The 18,995-nt window shown below is 49.6% G+C and overlaps 5 protein-coding genes; 1 reads left to right on the top strand and 4 right to left on the bottom strand.

Moving 5' to 3' along the window:
- Nucleotides 1–2,986: 2,986 nt before the first annotated feature.
- On the top strand, nt 2,987–4,117 carry FFUJ_01798 (uncharacterized protein; the record flags this gene model as incomplete). The annotated part of the gene is made up of 1 exon (XM_023574706.1): nt 2,987–4,117. One exon carries the CDS (start codon nt 2,987–2,989, stop codon nt 4,115–4,117), a length of 1,131 nt encoding a protein of 376 aa, XP_023423799.1.
- A 286-nt stretch (nt 4,118–4,403) lies between these two features.
- FFUJ_01799 (uncharacterized protein) lies at nt 4,404–5,799 on the bottom strand (the record flags this gene model as incomplete). XM_023574695.1 has 3 exons in its annotated part: nt 4,404–4,834; nt 4,893–5,011; nt 5,102–5,799. The coding sequence occupies 3 exons, from the start codon at nt 5,797–5,799 to the stop codon at nt 4,404–4,406; spliced, it is 1,248 nt and encodes a 415-aa protein (XP_023423798.1).
- A 1,133-nt stretch (nt 5,800–6,932) lies between these two features.
- On the bottom strand, nt 6,933–8,063 carry FFUJ_01800 (related to oxidoreductase; the record flags this gene model as incomplete). XM_023574684.1 has 4 exons in its annotated part: nt 6,933–7,075; nt 7,125–7,238; nt 7,286–7,481; nt 7,527–8,063. 4 exons carry the CDS (start codon nt 8,061–8,063, stop codon nt 6,933–6,935), a joined length of 990 nt encoding a protein of 329 aa, XP_023423797.1.
- Nucleotides 8,064–8,918: 855 nt separating this feature from the next.
- Nucleotides 8,919–11,150, bottom strand: FFUJ_01801 (uncharacterized protein; the record flags this gene model as incomplete). XM_023574673.1 has 2 exons in its annotated part: nt 8,919–10,887; nt 10,939–11,150. The coding sequence occupies 2 exons, from the start codon at nt 11,148–11,150 to the stop codon at nt 8,919–8,921; spliced, it is 2,181 nt and encodes a 726-aa protein (XP_023423796.1).
- A 2,340-nt stretch (nt 11,151–13,490) lies between these two features.
- On the bottom strand, nt 13,491–15,488 carry FFUJ_01802 (uncharacterized protein; the record flags this gene model as incomplete). The annotated part of the gene is made up of 1 exon (XM_023574661.1): nt 13,491–15,488. The coding sequence occupies one exon, from the start codon at nt 15,486–15,488 to the stop codon at nt 13,491–13,493; it is 1,998 nt and encodes a 665-aa protein (XP_023423795.1).
- Nucleotides 15,489–18,995: the final 3,507 nt, after the last annotated feature.

Here is an 18,995-nt window from a genome sequence, read left to right as displayed (position 1 = left end):
TCATGAGCCTGTGGCGTGCTTTGAAACTTTGTGCTTGCGTTTTCGTATCACGTAGGAGCAGCTCTCGTACTGCGAGGCAGCGGGCACGAGGTGCTAACGTTGGTGTCGGTGTCTCCGTTGATCATGTCGACTATCAGAACTTCAAACTCCTCGATCTGTCTGATCATGTTCAAGAAGACTCTTTGACTGTAGCAGCCCAAGGTATGCCTTATACATCCGCTGAAAATCGGACTTTTTGAGTGCTCGAGCTTGCAGGCTCATTCTGGTCTGAAACATGGGCTTCCCAGTAAGCTGCACCGTTACGGGTGTTGAGCTTGATTCTCTATCATGAAACTTCAGACTCATTCTGGTCAGAAGGGCATGAACGCCCTGAGCTTGACTAGAGGTTGTGCTCACCGAAGAGCTCCGAGGGGTCAGAACCGGCTGCTGTATATTTTCGCTACTTGGCCCGCTGGATTTCCGCTTTGTATCTCGACTTGATCAAGATGGATCGCTTTGGTTCCTCTTCTTCCAGCGGAGGGATCTTGTTTTGCCGACACTTAGTACCCAAATCGATGCCTGCGAGGTACCTGGATCAGATACTGAGGGCAGTGGTGCTTCTCACAATCTCTCGTGTCTTGGTCGCCTTTTATCAAGGACTCACGGGCCGGAAACGGCTCTGGGATTCATATCCTTCGGTGTAAAGCTTCATCAACGCCACACTGGTCAAAGCCATATTGTGGTTTCTCATATGATATGTAGACGAGACTTGGGACTGCGGCGGTCTTCTGTCCATGCAGTAGGTGGCATAGCCTTGAACAGACCAGTGTCCCTCACTTGAGAAGTAGGCATCCCTTCGGCAGCTGAGCTCTAAGTAGTGAACTGTGAAGTGGCCGAGGCAGCAATGCAAGGACCGACAAAAGCAATCCAGCAAGGGAGAGACATGGTGGATGTGCTTGGTCGGTAGCGGTGCTCAGTACTGGGTTGTATTGGTGAGAATGTTGACGAGACTTTGCAGACCCCAAGCCAACAGTACTTCGTTGTGGTTGAGGTCTAAATAAGGCTTGGCGAGTCCCAGGGGCCATTCGATCGTCTCCCCGTTGTGGCCACACTGTAGAAGGCTAGGTTTGACTGAGTGCCAGAGGCCACTTGCCGCAATGATAAGCTGGGACAAAACAACTCCTAACGCTCATGCCAACAAGTGTAGTTCTGGTAAACAGGTGGTGCCCGCACTCCTGGTGGTCCAGGTACGGCATTGTGCTTCTTGTGGAGGTCCAACAACAAGAAGACTCGTCAGATACTAACAAGGACTGGACACCGTCATCCACTTGCCCATGCCATGGCTGTCTGTATGGGGGGCGGTGTTGTGACCACCTTGGGACATGAGCGCCGAATCAGTGACAGCTTGCCATTTTCCAACGTCTTCGGCCGATCCTGCCTGTCGGTAAGTATCAAAGGTCTCGATGCTTGTCAACAGGCAGTTGAGCCTAGTCCTCCAGGCTTCTGGGCCCTGAGTTAAGTTAGATATAATGAATGCAAAGAGAGTAAAAGGTGTAACATACCACTAATTGTCTGTGCGATGACAGTCTGTCATCTTGTAAAGTCTCTTGATCATCCGTCTAAGGCATGGAATGCATGGAGTTCCTGGCTTGGAGGATGATATAGACAAGTGACATTACCAGAGTCGGACTTGAAGAACCTGAGCCTTACCATAGTGAGTGATTACAATGAGTTGAAAGCTATGCCAGAGCATAGTCCCCGTCATCAGCGTATCTTCGAGGGTGAAGGGTGCGTGAAGTGTGTTTGGGGGCTGGGTGAACAAGCCCCCTCACCCCATCCCTCAAGAATAATGGTAACTCGCCTTGGCAGAGCTAAACTTGTCAAGTCAAAAGATGAAAACTAAAAGAAACGATCAACGAACCTTTGGGTCATTTCTGGAGAGACAGACCAACCGCTTCCCGCAACGAACTTTCGTCAAGCTCGTTGTCGTCAAACATTGTCGTCGGCGGTGATAGTAAGCGGGTCGATGGTAAGGGAGTCGATAGCAAGAGAGTCGTCAACCCTGGCATCAGAGCCATCATATATTCCAACTCCTCTTAGCAGACGAAGTTGAAACATCCGGCAAAACAAAGGACTCAGCACCAAGGTTAGAGGCCGAGAGCATCGTCACAAGGGGTTTGCCCCAGCACAACCGCGAGAAGCCCGGGGCGAGATAATTGAAGAACAGAAATGAAATCGGGAAGAAGAAAAGGTTATATATCTGAATGACAAGTCCGAGCTCTTCATTACATCATCAACATTTGATGGGCTAAGAGAAAAGAGAAAACTTCTTGTGCCCTAAATGTTGAGTTGTGCTTGATGAGGTGACATGCCTTGCCGTGTGGCGGCGTGTTGTATTGACGGGAGCTGTGGTGTATTCAGGCATGTTTCCGTGAGATATCAGATTTGATATCGCATCTATCACATCACATCCCGAGACTGAGCAATTAACGCTTCAATCTTTGTACACGCACTTGGAGCGGTGAGAGATGAGATGCAGCCAAACAAGCAAAAGTCCTTGTTTTCCAATTTTTAAACCACTGCAAATATCATAGATCACAGTCCAGGTTGCCCACCCGCTTCCACTCGGGCCTGGCTTCCCAACATTCACACCGACGGGAAATGACACACTCAACCGTTTGAACAGCCGTCAGAACTCAACTCTACCAACAACTCACAGGTCAATGGCTCTCAGCCGTCCCTGCCACGTCACAATTCCTCACGCAAAGACCCTTTAATGACGGATAATGTGATACATTCAAACATTCACCATCCAAAACCGACATGATTACTCCCTATGAATCGAACAAATCACAACCCAAGCTTAAACACCCCGGCCCCGCCTCCCTCCCGTCCCTCCCGCATCTCCACTCCCCAAAAGCCTCCGGTCGCCCCACAATAAGCCTCCGAACGTCCGTCTCACTCATCATCAGCCCGTTTTCTCAGAAACTCATCACCAAAACAAACAATGCACACGCACCCGAATCAAATTCGCTCAGCATGTGAGCGCTGTCGCCGGCAGAAACTGCGCTGCTCACGGTCCCTCTCTTCGCCCTCATGCGCCCGCTGCACCCGTCTCGGCCTGACATGTCAGGCCGGCCTGCAACGACGCGTCGGCAGACCGCCCAAGAAGGACATGGTGCTTCACAGGCCTGCTGAGGATATGCAGTTTGTTCAAGTGCTACTGGACGACACGGCTTGGAATCTTGATCCGTTTTGCGGGTATACGCCTGAAAGTCTCCCGTTTCCCATGGATGCGTGGCCTTCTGTGTCAGAGCTTGATCCACCCGAGATCGAGCAAAAGATCATAGTACCCAGTATGCAGGTTTTCGAGAAGTTGTCAAAACTTAATGTCGATATCCACCGGGGATGGGAATTCGTGTCGCAGCTTGAGAATGACTTTCGGTTGAGTGCGTTTGTGTGTGAGGATCGGGAGAGGCAGAATGGGTATCAGAATATCCAGGTGGTTTTGAAGGCGGCGCAGGAGTACCTTGTTGTCCTCAAGACACTGCATCGGCAGCTCGGTATACGGACTGTGTATTGCCAAGGTCGCAAGCCACATACAAACAGGATGATGCTATCACTGGAGGCAAACACGGAATCTCCTGAGCCGATAGCTTCTTCGTCGGGTGAAGCGACACCAACATCCGGAAGCACTACACCCGAGCTTCCCCCTATATTCGACTCACCGACCATGTTTCTAATAATATCTTGCTACGTGCAACTCATCAAACATCTTGATGTTGTACTCAGGATCATATTCAACTCAATATCAGATCCACACCAGGACCTCATCGATGCCGCTCCCATGTCGTTTGCCGAAGTACCTCTGATCGAGCCGTCAACCCAATTCGTCCTCTTTTCCGAAATGTTTCGCCACATAATGAGTCAGATGAATCTTCTCATGGGACTCCCTAGTGCATGGTCAAGCAAAAGCGCTTGGACAGGTCTGTTGACTAATCAGCGTTATCGGGATATGCTGAATACTGAGCTAGGAGATGTGGAGGATGGGTGGACGACGCGGCCAGGCAAATTGATGGAGATTAATAGGATAACAAAGGATATGTTGGACGAATTCACCATGATGGGGATTTACTGAACAATTTCCAGCTGGCTCTGCTATACAGGAAATGAGGAATCACAGAAGCAACTTCGTAGTGTAGGAGTAAGTCGTAGACGTAGAATTCGGATCCAAGGTGCCGGTTCATGGGGGAATTTATACTCTAAGTTAATCTAATCTCTTTAATGATAATTCATGGCTGAGCACTCTGGTGTTGATGTGCTTCGTCGTCCTCCTGTGGCATCAAAGTGCTGGCTCTTGTAGCCCAAATCTCAGTGCTAGCCTCAACTCCTCGCAAAAGCCAAATAAAATCCATGCAAAGTCATTATAGGGACATAGAAAAGGTGGATTCAAAATTGTTGCTACCAGCTGCGTCAAAGACGAACGGGAAGTTGATAGCCACGTCGAGTGGGAGGCTATCGGCAACAGGACGCGATACCGTTGGCGTCGATCCTCGTCGGTTCGTCCTTGATAAAGTGTGCTCCTCGCTATTGGCTCTCTTATTTCTTCCTTTCTTAACCGGTGTCGCCAATGCCTTCTTTGGCTCTGACGGTGGTTCAACATTCCATTCGCAAGCAAGAACACTAAACTCGACCTGCTCTGGGTTCTTGTGGGCGCTCAGGCTGCTCGACTTGGCGTATTTGACAAAGTTCTCCTGTAGCCAGGATTTGACTTCAAGAACTCGGGAGCTGATAGTCCAATCTTGCGTATCCGCTTCGAAGTAGCTTCTGTTCCCACCCTCGAACCTGCATGTGCCTGTTTTCGCTTGAATGAGGTCAGCCATTGTCTCAAGCCTCTGACATCTATCGCTTACCTTTCAAGTCTCTCTGGAACCCGTAGCGATCTGTGGCAGCATTGAGGTCGGATTTACGTAGAATGAGGTAATCGACAAAGAAGAACTGCTCCAGGTTGGGGAGATATTGAGCCAAGAACCTGTACAAGTGTTTCGGGTACCTGACTCTATCAGGAGTGCTGTGGATTAGGCCGCAGTTTGGACATCGCCTGGGCGATTGTTTCTCATACCATTTGTGGCAATATCTGACCGCGACCTTTCGAATTTGATCGAGCCCTGAGCAGTTCAGAACCTTATTGAAGCGTATGCTGTCTTCGTAGACTTCAGGTGGGACATATTCAAGGTAGATGACATCCGAGAGGGAGTTGAGGCTAACGATCCGGCCAGTGTTAAGGCGGAAAGTCGTAGACCGATTTGTGAGGGACTTAGCTATAGCGGCAGCTTCATTGCATGTGACAGAAAGTTTGGCGAGCTGTTGATGGAGATTCGTGTAATAAGAGATGTCGGCTTGGGGAGTGGGGTAGAGAGGCTTCAGTGTACCGTACACCTTTGCAGTAGGGCGAGCTTCCTTTCTGACCTCGAGCGCCACAGAATCAACGTCATCATCGTGATCTTCAGCACTTGCGTGGAGGAAAATCGGCTCTTTGAGCCACCATTTCCCAAGCCCTGTTGCCGGGTGCCAGTCGGTGTCGATTTTGAGAAAGTGCATGCCGGGAGTCTCCAGGGTAGCTTGCCATATCTGGGCACGTATCTCTGGCGGCAGGCGAGGAAAAGGGGAGAAGGTGCGGCAATCTTCAGGTATTCGAAACTTGAGAGGAGTCTCTATTGATTGTGTAGGTGCCTCTGTAGAAGGGTCTGTATCCTTTGATGCCGGGGGATGTTGGATGGTGACGCCATCGTGGGCATTATCAATTTCGGGAGCACTCATGATAGCCGTGGGCCATGAGCTTATCGCTATCTCGCGATCATGAAGGAGGGGTGTAGATTAGAAAGACGGACGGTCAAAAGAGCGAAGACGACGCAACAAAAGCGATCGGCGGAGCAGTATGAAGTGAAGAGAAAGTGAAGATACAGAGTATCGATGGTGTTGCAGAAACAAAAATGATGGAGTGAAGTTGGAGAAGTAGCGGAAGCCTCATATCAATGGCCAGTGAGTAATGGGGACGGGATGGGCGGGGAAGCAGGCAGTCACAGCCAGTCTGCCACCTCCCGTCAGGTCGGGTTAGAGAAGGTGCTGGGTGCTGGGTATGCAGAGTTCAGCCGCTAAACAGGCAGCTCAGCGCCACAACGCACCAGTATCAGCGCTGCCTAGGCTAGGTAGTCTCAGCGGATGAGGGACTACAATGTGTGAAATATCATTAATGCATATTGCTTGAATTATCAGATTCATTTACTACGCTTTGACATGTATGTCCTGCGATATCTCTTGCCTCGTGATTTGGCTTGTGTAAAGCGCTTCACCGCATTTACCCTGATGATTCAATGCTTCAGAAGATGCGCCAACCAACGCATGCCACCGCACCTTGACGGGTCATATCGAGCTGTCAGGTGAGAACCTAATTCGATTTTATTGCCTACAATTCGTTATTTCAGTTGCTAAGGCTTATAACGGCATTTTTTAACTATTTGAATTGAAATATACAGCTTAGATTGGCGCAAGGTATCGTTGCTGCATTTTTGAAGCTATACGTCAGATCTCCATCTGCGTACCACATGAGATCCATGGCTGGCTTTTTGTGACACGCCATTATAACCGCTGAGAGGAAGACACCTTCCTCAACATTATGGATGATGAAGTGAGCAAAATAATCAAAAAAATCAAATTGCGCAGTCTGATGCATTAAAGTAGTTTGTCTGCGGCGGTCCACTTTCAAGGCATCTAAAGGTAGAACAAACACACAGATCACAAGCAAAAAGTAGAGGATGAGGTAGATAAGAAGAAAACGATCATATTAAGCGGCAATTACGATCATCTAACGCAATTGTACTCCACAGTCTACCTATAATTTTCAATCCAAGCTCTGCCGTATTGTCTCCAAGCTAAAAACTAACCTTCAGCGATTAATATCCAAACTTCTGCCCAACAAGCTCCTCACTCAGCCTCCACAACTTCTCAGCCTCAACAGCATCTCGCGCCCAAGCCTTGACAGTATCAACAAAAGGATCAGCAACCCTCGCCTCCAAGAGATAAGCGCCGTTGCTTGCTACTTGATATTAGTATTTATCCATACACATTTGGAAATAACATCTCACCTTTGATGTTGGGGTCAAAAGCAGCAAATGCATGGGTCGCAGCGCCGACTTCTACGGGAACAGGGGGGATGGCTGTCCACCCTTCAGAGTTACCACGTGCGCGATGAGATTTGACTGGGGTCTGTTAGCTAGAGAATTGGTAGAGATAAGAGTCACCTTACTGAAAGTGCCGAGATCAGCGTCCATGCTGGCAAAGTCCAGATGTGTGCCAAGACCAGTTGACAGGATGAGGCCGGGGTGAACACTGTAAGATTGAAGACCACGGCTTCCAAGTTTTTGGGCCAGAGATACAGAGAATAGCATGTTTGCAGTCTTGGATTGACCGTAGGCACTCCATTGGTCGTAAAGCTCGCCGTCCTGTTGAAGTTAGTATGGTACAGTGTGCAAAGCTGGATGACTTACACTGAAGTGAGGATCAGCGAAGCGAATAGGACCAAGACTGTGGCCATTGCTCGAGATGTTGACAACACGAGGTGACTCCGAAGCAAGAATCTTATCCATGATCAAGTTCGTCAAAAGAAAATGTCCAAGATGACAAATAGCAAACTGCATCTCATAGCCGTCCACACTCTTGGTATACGGAATAGCCATGACTCCAGCATTGTTAACAACGACATCAATGCTAGGCACATCATTCCAACTGTTGACCTCCTCAGCAGCCTTTCGCACCGAAGCTAAAGAGCCGAGATCTACTACAAGAGAGCGGGTTTTGACGGAAGGGTTGGCTTTAGTGATGGCTTCAGACATTTCTTGGAGTTTGGAGGCGTTGCGGCCTGCGAGGATGAGAAGAGATGGGGATTTGGAGGTGGTTTCTAGGATGAAGGTTGCGCCGAGACTATTGGGCGTGACGCCAGTTGTGAGGATTGTTTTGCCCTTGATTACGTCGGCATATTCGTTGACGAGATCGTTGGTGGTGGTTGAAGCAGAGTGAGGAGACATGGTGATTGAATTAATAGCTGATGAATGCTCAAGTTGTGTTTTGTAGTGTATTATCGAGTGTATGTTTTGAATTGAGAGTGTCGATGATGATATGTCTGTTCAAGTGGGAAACTCCCACGATATTTATACTAAACCCCATTTCTAAAGTCCGAAATTGATGTTGTTGAGATCGTATGGTGCATACGAATAAAATGAAGTGCGGTGTTGCAGTCCATCCCGGCTGGCGTCAGCCATCGGCGTAGGAGGGGCCGATGCTGACGCTTTTTCGCCAACATGTCCGAAAGGCCAATCATATTGTGAGTTGATTGAGGCAACCTTTGCTTTCGGACTTTAGAGCAAGGGTATTATCGTACTGCATGATGACGGCAAAGGTGCATCGATGCGTTTATAGATCCCTTTTTGGACTAGAAAGTGCATAGGATGAAAGGCCTGGAGGGACCATTTGAAGCTGCCCTAAAGTCCGCCAATGAGGTTCACGAGCGGTTTCATCAATCGCATCGGAGACACTGAAAAGTACCAGATTTCTATTACAAAATCTCTCCCAATTTTAGAGTAATCCCTCCGGTTTCTCAGTCTATTGATAGTTTGCTGCACCGTCATGGCGTATGCCGCCACCAGAGGATAGGCAGAGTAACTGCCCCCAGAACACACTGTCACCAACATCTTACGTGGTATTGGGAAAAACATCGCTTTTACTTCTTTCTTGATTTCTGTGGAGGAGATCTAAAGTCCCTATATGTACAGTGAAAGCAAGTCTATACCTTCTTTTGCCATATAACACCTGGGTATCCGCTTCTATCCCAACGCCATCCCATAAGTGCAAACCACATATACACACATATAACCATCAACTCTTCAACTCTCATCACCTAAGACAACCTCCCACTCCTGCAGTACAGTCGGTTCTTGCACTGCACCTCCCGAAATCCCACTCAGCCACGCCCTACACGCTTCAAGGTGCGCATACTCTGCATCATCGTGACCTCTTAAACCCTTCATCTTGACATCCGCGACTTCCAACACGCTTCTACCTGCTGCATCACGAACGTGAACACATGCACCGCTCTCAACGAGTTGTTTGACAGCGAGTTTGTGACCGCAGCGAACAGCTACGTGCAGTGCTGTTTCGCCTGATCGGTTTCGAGCGTTGACTTGTGCGCCGGAATCGATGAGTTCTCGAATGATATCGGGGCCGACTTTGTAGTCGTCATCTTCGGGGAGTTGAGCGACGAAGGCCATTAGGGGTGTGTTGCCGTGGATGTCGTAGTGGTTTGGATCGACGCCTGCATCGAGGAGATTCTGGAGGAGAACAAGACGGAATTGTAATCTATCGGTGCACGAGTCCGAGTTCTTAACAGTCTTGTCCCTTCTGCGTCTTCGGTCGATTGGCGCGCCGTTCTCATCGAGGTAGTACTTTTGCGTGATACTGGTTTCACTGAGCGTGGCGGCTGCGAGACAATGGAGTCCATTACGACCCTGATTGTCTTCAAGTCGGGGGTTGAGTTCCGCATCATTGATGTACTTGAGGAGTTGTGTCTCCTCGTGGATATCGTCAAAGTGCCAAGGATCAGCGATGCTAGCTTGTCGAGACATTGGTACTGGAGCGTCGACATCCATAGCCTGTGTGCTGGCTCTATTGACACCCAATCCAGGCTCGGGGATGGCTGAGTAGGTAGGTGTTACGTTGAAGGCGTCCCTCTTCTGATAGCTAATCGCACTGCACAGTCCCAGTGCATAATTGCGTAGCTCAGGTGGTGTGTCCCGCAATAAGAGAATATGCGAGAATGAGCGTCCATAGCAGTCGCGCGCACTGAAGTCGAATCCTTTGTGGGCGAGTGCGTCCAACAACTGCTTTAGCAACTTCTGATTTTGAGGCAGAAACCACGTAGTGTGCAATACATGAAGGAGTGTCTGGCCCGCTGTATTCTGCACATTCAGGACATCGTTGGCCTCAACCGAGATGATCGCTTGAAAAAGGTAATCCGACAAGAATCGCGCAGCCATGAGATGAAGTGCCGTATGCCCAAACTGATCGCTCTCTTCAAATAAACTACCATGGACGGCAGCTGATAATGCATTGGTGCCAGTTTGGGTAGGGCCATGTGCTGTGATCCAAGCCGGCTCTTCGATCTCGTGAATAGGGCGGCAGAAACAAGCCAATTTTTGATGGATCTCATCTTGCGGAAGACATGTATAGTGGGCAAATTCGTCGAGGCAGAGGAAGTTTCCGGGGAGGTAGTAAGGTCCCATGGGCAAGTGAACTGGTGCGTCATGATCGTTGAGCCATGATGCCACACTTGGCTCCTCGTCCGAGATGGGAGATAGACTGGTTCCTCGACGGTTGAGGGGCGCTGTATATCGTTTTATGAGACGCTTAACAGTCTTGACGTACGGATGTGAATAGTCATTGAGTATTTGCCGTAAACTCCCAGTAGTGCAGTCCGTCGACGTAGTCATGAATGTAGGTCGCTGTAAGAAGTTTCGAAACGTACTGTTGTCCTCCTGATTTTGTTGGATCTGCCTTTGAGCGGCCGTTCCATTATTTGGGACATATTGCTGCGGATATTGGTTAAAGGGAGGAACCTCGAGCGAAACTCTGGTACCGGGATCTCGAACAAGATGCGGCGTTGGGATAGCGTTGAGAGCTGGAATAGGTCCAGAAGCTTGAGTTGGAGATGCGACGGAATTATGGGTTGAGCTGGTGCGTGTAGGAGAAAGAGCCAGCTCTTCTAATCGGCGAACCATGTCATCTTCGGTCTTGGGGTGAAGCCATCGTGGCTGTTTGTTGAGCATCGCATTGAGTGTCTTGTGGGCGGAATCTTTACTATACAACTGTTAGTGTATTATCCACAGTGCAACGTCAAGAAGCACATACCCAGGCGCAGGAGTATCGGGAGATTTAGCATGAACGACCGCCATAATCTTCTCCAGCGGAAGAGTCGTATAAAGATAAAGCCGCGAGACTTTTCGTCGCGACGAAGGCGTCCATAGTGGCGGTCTTCCAGTTGTGGTATTGTTAGATCCGCTAGGTGAAGCAGATGATATCGGAACTTGGAGATTAAACGGCGAGGCAACGTTATTGTTCATTGCGCCGAGCTTTGATTCACAATCAACAATAAATGGAAAAAAGGCAATCAGAGGAATTCCGATGCTGCTTTTAGCTATAGTTCACGAGGCTGTCATGATGCTGATGGTTGATACGGGAGTCGCAAGTTTATAAGTCAGCTCCCTCTTAGGCCAGAGTCATAGGTCAGGTCGCTAGAGGGCAGTGGTGATGAGAAAAAGATGGCCGCCAGAACAGGCCGGCGGGCCACAAATAACCTGCAGCAGACTGTGGAATGGGAGAGGTGCTGCGCCTCAGCGCTCGCAGGAGGCCTGTTCGGAAAGAGGTTGCGAGTGCTACAAATGGATGTTTGGGTGAGACAGAATGTGCTGTAAATGGATAGCTAGAGAGCATAAGTCCGTAGGAGGTCTGAGTGCCGTGTTCCCCATGCAGTGACGTTTGTGATCTGGAGATAGACGAGGGAGATAATCTAATCTGCAACTAAGACGCTGAGGCCATTCCCGTAGACAGCTATAATACAGGCCGTTTGATAGTGCTACAGGGCTCCATGTTACAGTTCCCACCAATTATTGCCAATATGGGCATTTCAATAGTCTGAACCTGAATACAGTTACGTCAAAACTCGAAATCATTTGATCAATTAAATGATGAAATATTCAATTCTCCGTCACGGAACTAGAGCCGAACCTGTCAATTCAGAGGGAACCTAGGTCGCTGCCCTGGCATCAGTGGAACACATGCAGAGGCGCAGATCACGGCTGTGCTTACTGTGGCTCCAGGCACAAAAAGCCTTGCGCCACACCAGCGAGGCTTTTCGGCGTCACCACCAACATCTATGCAGTATTTCAGCGAAATGCTGCTTCTTCTCTTATCAATAGCGGAGAGTAATGATGTCAATATGTCTGAAGACAAGAGTAGTTTCTGAATTGATACTGACGATGATGGAAGTGCCGAGACTGAAGAGCCAACTGAACGGCTAGGGTTGGATTAACTGAACGGACAATACAGAGCACCTAGACCTACAACGGATCGGGTGCTTCATGTATTTATTTATCGAATGACTTCTGTTTAACAGAGCTCACCAAATATTCCGAGTTATCCAATTATCAAAAAAGGTTCCCCTTGGCATCCCTTCTCTGAAACGTCTCCCTCCAAGCGCGCCATGTATGTCATCATCCCTTGCATTCGCCGCCTCATTAGTTGAAACAGCCGCGCACGACATCTCTGTAAGTCATCCGACCTCGAAAACGAGACAGTTCTGCCCCGCCATAAAGCCAGCTACCATTTATCAACTTTAGTGGTAATCGGTTAGTTGTTTGTAGCCACGACATCGTTTCTTCCATGGCTGACTGTTGAAACCTTGAAGCCATCGATAACACCACATCCTCCTTGTGATAGCTGGTACGTAGACACTATGTCATCGTTCGAAACGTTGCGGGTGTGACGGGACAAAAGGAGAATTGAGTGATGAGACATCCTCAGACGACTCATGGATCTCATTCAAGAAGTTGTTTGCTTCCCTTTGTTTCGTTCTGAAGAGCCAATCACGGTTATTCTTAAACCTCCGAATGTTTCTATCACACACCCCTGCATAGCCTATGCCCTTCAAAGAACTTGACAACAGTCCAACATAATCCTCTGCCAGTCTGGCTCTCTACTCAACCCATTATCTGGTCTCCTTTGTCATTTTCTCTGTCTTCGCCATCCTCACCGATATTCTCTCACACCGCAACCAAAAGCCACATTTCCATTCAAAACACGCCTATTTTCTGGAACCCTTCCACACGCCACTATCTGCTTCCCGCATTCCAGAGCAGAGACATGTCTCCCCTTTTTCTCTTCAACGGCCACAAGTCTTTTTGACTTTCGGGAAAAATCCCGCCCTATTTCTGTTCCCAACGATCCGGTTGAAACGGTCCCCTAATTTGTTTTGCTCACCCCCTCCTCTTTGTTCTAGCGCTGTTCTACATGATGAATCGAAGGAGATAGAGTTTGGGAAAACTAGTATCACATGGAGACACTAGTGACGACAAGGGATTAAGTGAGTTCACGTGATAAACGGCGGAGCTGTTGAGCTGCGAGGTAAGGACTTGGACTTGAAGCAGTCAGTAAGTTGTTCGAGTGTTAGTAAAAAGACATTTTGGGAATCACGGGGAACAAAGACGTATTAAGAAATGTCTATAATTGATGATGTGGTATCTTCAACAACAAAATTACACAATATTATCCAAAAATCGTAACCATTCTTTCTACCACTACTTGGCCGAGCCAAGATCGTCTAAATCATACTATGTACATAGTGAAGCTTATTATGTTTGTAATAAATAAACAGCAAAGGGAAAGTTTTATGTTCCATGATGCATTTACAGAAGAACGGCAAAGATACCGGCGGCAGCGACGGCCATCTCGACACCGAAGCGAGAAGCACCGGCAGTGACCTCGACAGCGGGGGCAGTGCCAGTGGGGGCATGGTAGGGGAGAGTGGCAGAAGGCTGGCTGGGAGCGGGAGCCTGGTAGGTCTCGGTCTTAGCAGAAGGAGCAGGGTAAGCAGGGTGCTCAGGCTGCTCGGGCTTGGCGGGAGCAGAGTACTCGGGCTTAGGAGCAGGGTACTCAGGCTTGGCAGGAGCAGAGTGCTCAGGCTTAGGAGCAGGGTACTCAGGCTGAGCGGGGTGAGAAGGCTGCTCAGGCTTGGGAACGACAACGGTAGGGTAAGAAGGAATCTCCTTGGTACCGGTGGCGTAGACAGTGGTCTGCTGGACGGTCTCAGTGGTGACAGAGCCGTAAGGGCAGTTGGGGACCTCAGGACCGCACTTGGTAACGGTGTAGACCTTGGTGAGGTAGGCGGTCTTGGTGGTGTAGAGAGTGCTGTGGGGAGGAGGAGCATAGCCAGTAGGCTTGGCGGGGTGCTCCTCAGTGACAGGGCAGACGGTAGTAGAGACAGGGACAGTCTCAGTGGTGACGGAACCGTAAGGGCAGTTAGGAACCTCAGGGCCGCACTTAGTGACAGTGTAGACCTTGGTGGAGTAGACAGTCTTGGTGGTGTACTCAGGAGGAGCGTAGCCGGTAGGCTTGGAGTGCTCCTCGGTGATGGGGCAGACAGTGGTAGAGACGGGGTAGCTCTTGGTGGTGACGGATCCGTAAGGGCAGTCCTTGACGGTAGAGGCGCACTTGGAGATGGTGTAGACCTCAGTAGAGTAGACAGTCTTGGTGGTGTAACCAGTGGGCTTGGGGTGCTCCTCAGTCACAGGGCAGACAGTGGTGGAAACAGCAACGGTCTCAGTGACGGTGTAAGGACCGTGAGTTCCGTAAGGGCAGTCCTTGACGTAGTCAGGGCACTTGGAGTAGGTGTGGACAGCAGTGGTGTAGACAGTCTTGGTGGTGTAGGGGACGGTGTAAGGGACGCTAGCCTCAGTGGTCTGGGTACCGTGGGATCCCTCAGTGGTGGAAACACCCTCAGTCTTGGTCTCAGTGCCAGTAGGAGCGGTCTCGGTCTTGGTCTTGGTGTTGACGGGAGCAGTCTCAGTGTCAGTACCAGTAGGAACGGTCTCAGTCTTGGTCTTGGTGTTAACAGGAGCAGTCTCAGTCTCGGTGCCAGTAGGGGCAGTCTCGGTCTTGGTGTCAGTGTTGACAGGAGCGGTCTCAGTACCAGTAGGAGCAGTCTCAGTCTTGGTCTCAGTGTTGACGGGAGCAGTCTCAGTACCGGTGGGAGCGGTCTCGGTCTTGGTCTCAGTACCAGTAGGGGCGGTCTCAGTGCCGGTAGGAGCAGTAGCAGTCTCAGTGCCAGTGGAGAGCTCCTCGGTGGTAGAGTCGCAGTCCTCCTCCTCAGTGGTGGTGTTGGTCTCAGCAGGGGCAGTGGTGGTGGAGGCAGCCTCGGTGGTCACACCAGTGGCAGTCTCAGTAGACTGAGAGGCAGTCTCGGTCTCAGTCTCAGAGGTAGCAGTGTCAGCCTTGGTAGTGGCGGTTCCGGTTGTAGCAGTGTCAACCTCAGTGGTACCGGTAGTAGCGGTCTCAGCCTCAGTGGTAGCAGTGGTAGCAGTCTCGGCCTCAGTGGTAGCGGTTGTGGCAGTACCAGCCTCGGTGCTAGCAGTCTCGGTGGTAGAGACGGCAGCAGCAGTGGTGGTAGTGGGGAGGACACAGGTGCAAGCCTCCTGGAGAGTTTGACGGTCAGCGCAAGCTGAGGGGAGATCACAGCTCTCGATGGCGTCGCAGAAAGTGGCACCGACGGCGTGGACAGCCTGGTAGCAAAGGTCATCGGTATCACACTCGCAAGTCTCCGTGGAAGGAGGGAGCTCGTTGTATCGGGGGGAGATGTTGGCAGAAGCCAGGCCAAAGGCCATGGCCATAAAGACAGCGCTCTTCATTATGTTGGAAAGAATGTACAGATTCAGTAATGAACGAATGGACTGCGGTAGAACTCTGAAGAGTTACTTATATTCCGCGAAGACTTAATAAGAGAGTGACAAGAAGAGGAGTGGGAAGGAAAAGAATGCCCATGTAGGTCGGAGGATGGTGTTTATATGCAAGAAACGACCGAGTGAGCCTGGTCCGTCCATCCATTCATCCCCTACCCTGCCTCTCTCCCCCATATCTCTCTCTCTGTCTCTCTCTCTCTTCTCATCCTCTCGCGGGCGTGGGCCGTTGGGCGTGGGTGGGTGACCCATACCCAGATTTTGATAGTGTGCCTGAGCTTCGCGTTAGTTTAGGGCGCTATTGAGCAGGGCTTCACACCCATGTGAGAGATGAGCAGATGGAACTAATCCAGAACGGGAGCCCTGCTCAGTGCAGTGCTGTAAATAACGGGCTCTGGTGCCGTCAGCCCGGCCTTGGCCGTGAAAGGCGCCTGTTGGAAAAGCAACAGTCGAACAAAGTGCGTGCGGGTCAAAGAACGATGAAAGTCGTTAGCCACTTGGGTAATGGTGCGCTGAGTCGGGTCTCCATAGGGGTAGTCCCCTGACCCCTGACTAAATCGTGGCTAAACTAACCGCCTTGGGCGTTGTTAGCGGGGGTCGCTAAGAGGCAGTCGCCGAGAGCTGCGGTGGAGCGATACGATACTGGGATTAACATACAAGGACTTCTGTCTATCTGAGCCGGGGAGACGTTTACAAACATTCAACCTTGCAAGGCCTAAAGCTGTAATAGCTAGTAGGGACGAGTCGCTGAGCAATAGTTTTGCGTCGGATGTCGCACCAAAGAATCCGGCTCTTCGATGGTTGGCGCTATTACACCTCGTTATTTCAGCTCAAGGCTGGACCAAATTGTTCGCGATAACCTTGATTAATACGAATAACCTTCTGGGGCATCCCAGCAGCTGAGGCTGTCTATTGCTTCCTAGTTGCTGTTACCGATAGGGGCAGTGTCCTTCATTTCCTGTATAATTCCATGCAACTGTGATAATCGCATGTTGTTAGTCATCGGCAGTTTGTATTGTTCCTCTGGTAGCCTTTGTCGGCCATTGGATCTAGCTTCAAAGAAGGTTTGTTATTTTTAGCGTTCAGTGATTCACTCTATCGTCTTCTCCGGAGCAATATGGAGAATAGGAAATTAAGCAACCCATATCGGCTTTGTTAGTGAGAGGCAGTGACAGACAATACGTTACCCTGAGGAGCGACAATGACCGAAGAACCACAGATTCCAAGTTTTGGCATCTAGAATTTTCACTGATCGTCATGACAATCACCGAGATCTTTGCTGGAATCTCATCGATCGTGATGATAGCCTATGAATGGCAGCATCATAACTCCCAAGGACCGAAGAAGCCGTTGGTTTTAGTGAGAATTGCTTCCTCGGTCTGCTTCAAAGAAGCCCCTCATGATGACTTGCTTGTACTCCACCAACTTACAGAGCTGGCGTTTTGTCTTCCATTGTTTTCTTTCTTTACTCTCGATCAAGAGTATCTTTAGAGCAAAAGAGGTAATATTGTTTAACTGTTGAAAACTCTTTCGTCTTCTTTTGGTTCTTTCATCTTCATCAAAGGCCGTTTATAGCATTGCGGAGCCTTCACACTCTGTTTCGGTACCACACTGGAACCAAAAACGTCCATCTTGTGTGCCCATTGATCCCTACCAATGGCCATCGCACGATCAACACTGAAAGTTCGGGTACCTGACAGCATGCAGTTTTTAGCGTCCGCAATCTCCAGAGTGTGTGGATGACACGAACAAAGGAGAGGAAACACACAGAAACACAACCAAGCGTCATAGACGGTGCATCAAGGCTTGCATTAACCGAAGGGGGAGATTAAAGAAGGATGAACCCAATTGCCACGAAAAAAACGGGCATCCAAAGATCCGGTTGTTTGGTGGCTTGGGCACTTTGAAAGAATCCATGGGAAGCGCTACGAGAGCGGTGCAATTTGCATCATTCGCGCTGTGGCGTCTTCTAGAGTCCAATTGGCGTCCGTGACTCGCCCACTTGGCGTTAACCCGTCGCAAGCAATTGCGTGCATACGAGAGGGTGTGTTTTATGCATTTGCATAAATGAATATTTTCTTTTTTTAGGGGTAAAGAGGAGGAGTCGATGCGAAAGCGTTCCTGACGGTGGCTGTCTTGCTACCGGTAGTGGTAGTTACAATCGTCTTATTTACGGTGGCACTGATATTATACTGGGGAAGACTCGTTGACGATAATACGCAATAATCCATGATTATAGTACCCTTTGTGAAATGTCAAGTTTCGACATCGTCCGGTCATTCGATTCGACTGAAACTTTTTGAACAGTCAGTGCTTTCGGATCCATGCGCCGAGGTTGATTCGCAAATTCTCCAACAATCTAGTTCATCTCATTGGACCATTAAGAATCCCTATCCTTGCCCCTGAGTTGTGTTCTTCCTTGTTCATAAAATAATACCTTACCGGTGATAATTGGATAAATCGCGATAATGCAAGGGACATGACCTAAGAGGTGACATTTTGTCGCACAAGAATCGTAAGGGTTCAACACGATCTGAGGAATCCTTGCCCATTACCACGCGATAGCCCCAGGGACCAATTAATATCCTCGTCTTGTCGCTCTCCTCAACTGAAGTTGATTCAACGACTTCAAGCCTCGAAATGTCCCAGCGGCTGCGGGAGTGGAGAGTCATCTCCCGCCGTGAGACAAGACGATACAAAACGACACGTTCTATCGGTTGAAGCCGCATTCCAGTGCGAAATAACCTCAGATCGTATGTACTTATTTCCTATCGCGCCTCTTCTGTTCCCCATATAAAGCGTAGTCCACTTTCTCGTTCTGCTTTACCAATGCTGCCCCTGTCACCGGAGACGATTTGTGTTAGCGCACCACGCCAACGGTGATAGTTCCATGCAGGCCTGTCACTCTCAAACCGCGCCTAAGTCTGCTTTTTCCCTTCTTGGTGAGCTCTTCGTTGGCCGTTGCTGTTGTGTTGGCCTGCAGTAACCGTATGGAAAAGGGGAATCCTTTCGTCATGGGAGCATGCTATCGATGCAGAGGATTGCAGGCATTCGTTAACAGGTCTTGGCCTAATGCATTACAGTTCAGCGACTATCTCCATAGTGATGGCTGATGACTGATGCACGGAGACACTGAGTTTTCCTATCAGCCCATTATGCCTTGGCAACCCGTGCTCAGGCCCCGTCGTATAGTGAAAAAGCAATGTCATCTACGGAGTAATCTAGTCTAAATGTCTTTTTCATCTTCACTCTCGCTTTCGCACGCACCGGTGCCTTGGGCATTTTTGCCACAACTGGAGCCGAGAAGGAAGCTCTGCTCGTCCCGATGATCTGCCCCAGATAGGGGAGGGGAGCCCTGTTGACCTCTAGAGGTCGAGGCCAAGCTGAGCGCAGGGGTTCGGCATGGTATGGTCGAAGCGTCGAGCTATCGAAACTTGGAATTGATAGTCTTGCGAATAG

Source organism: Fusarium fujikuroi, chromosome FFUJ_chr01 (genome assembly GCF_900079805.1).
Source record: "Fusarium fujikuroi IMI 58289 draft genome, chromosome FFUJ_chr01".
In the NCBI taxonomy this organism is placed as follows: Eukaryota; Fungi; Ascomycota; class Sordariomycetes; order Hypocreales; family Nectriaceae; genus Fusarium; species Fusarium fujikuroi.
Note: the sequence above shows the minus strand (reverse complement) of the source record. Positions and strands in the feature narration are given on the sequence as shown.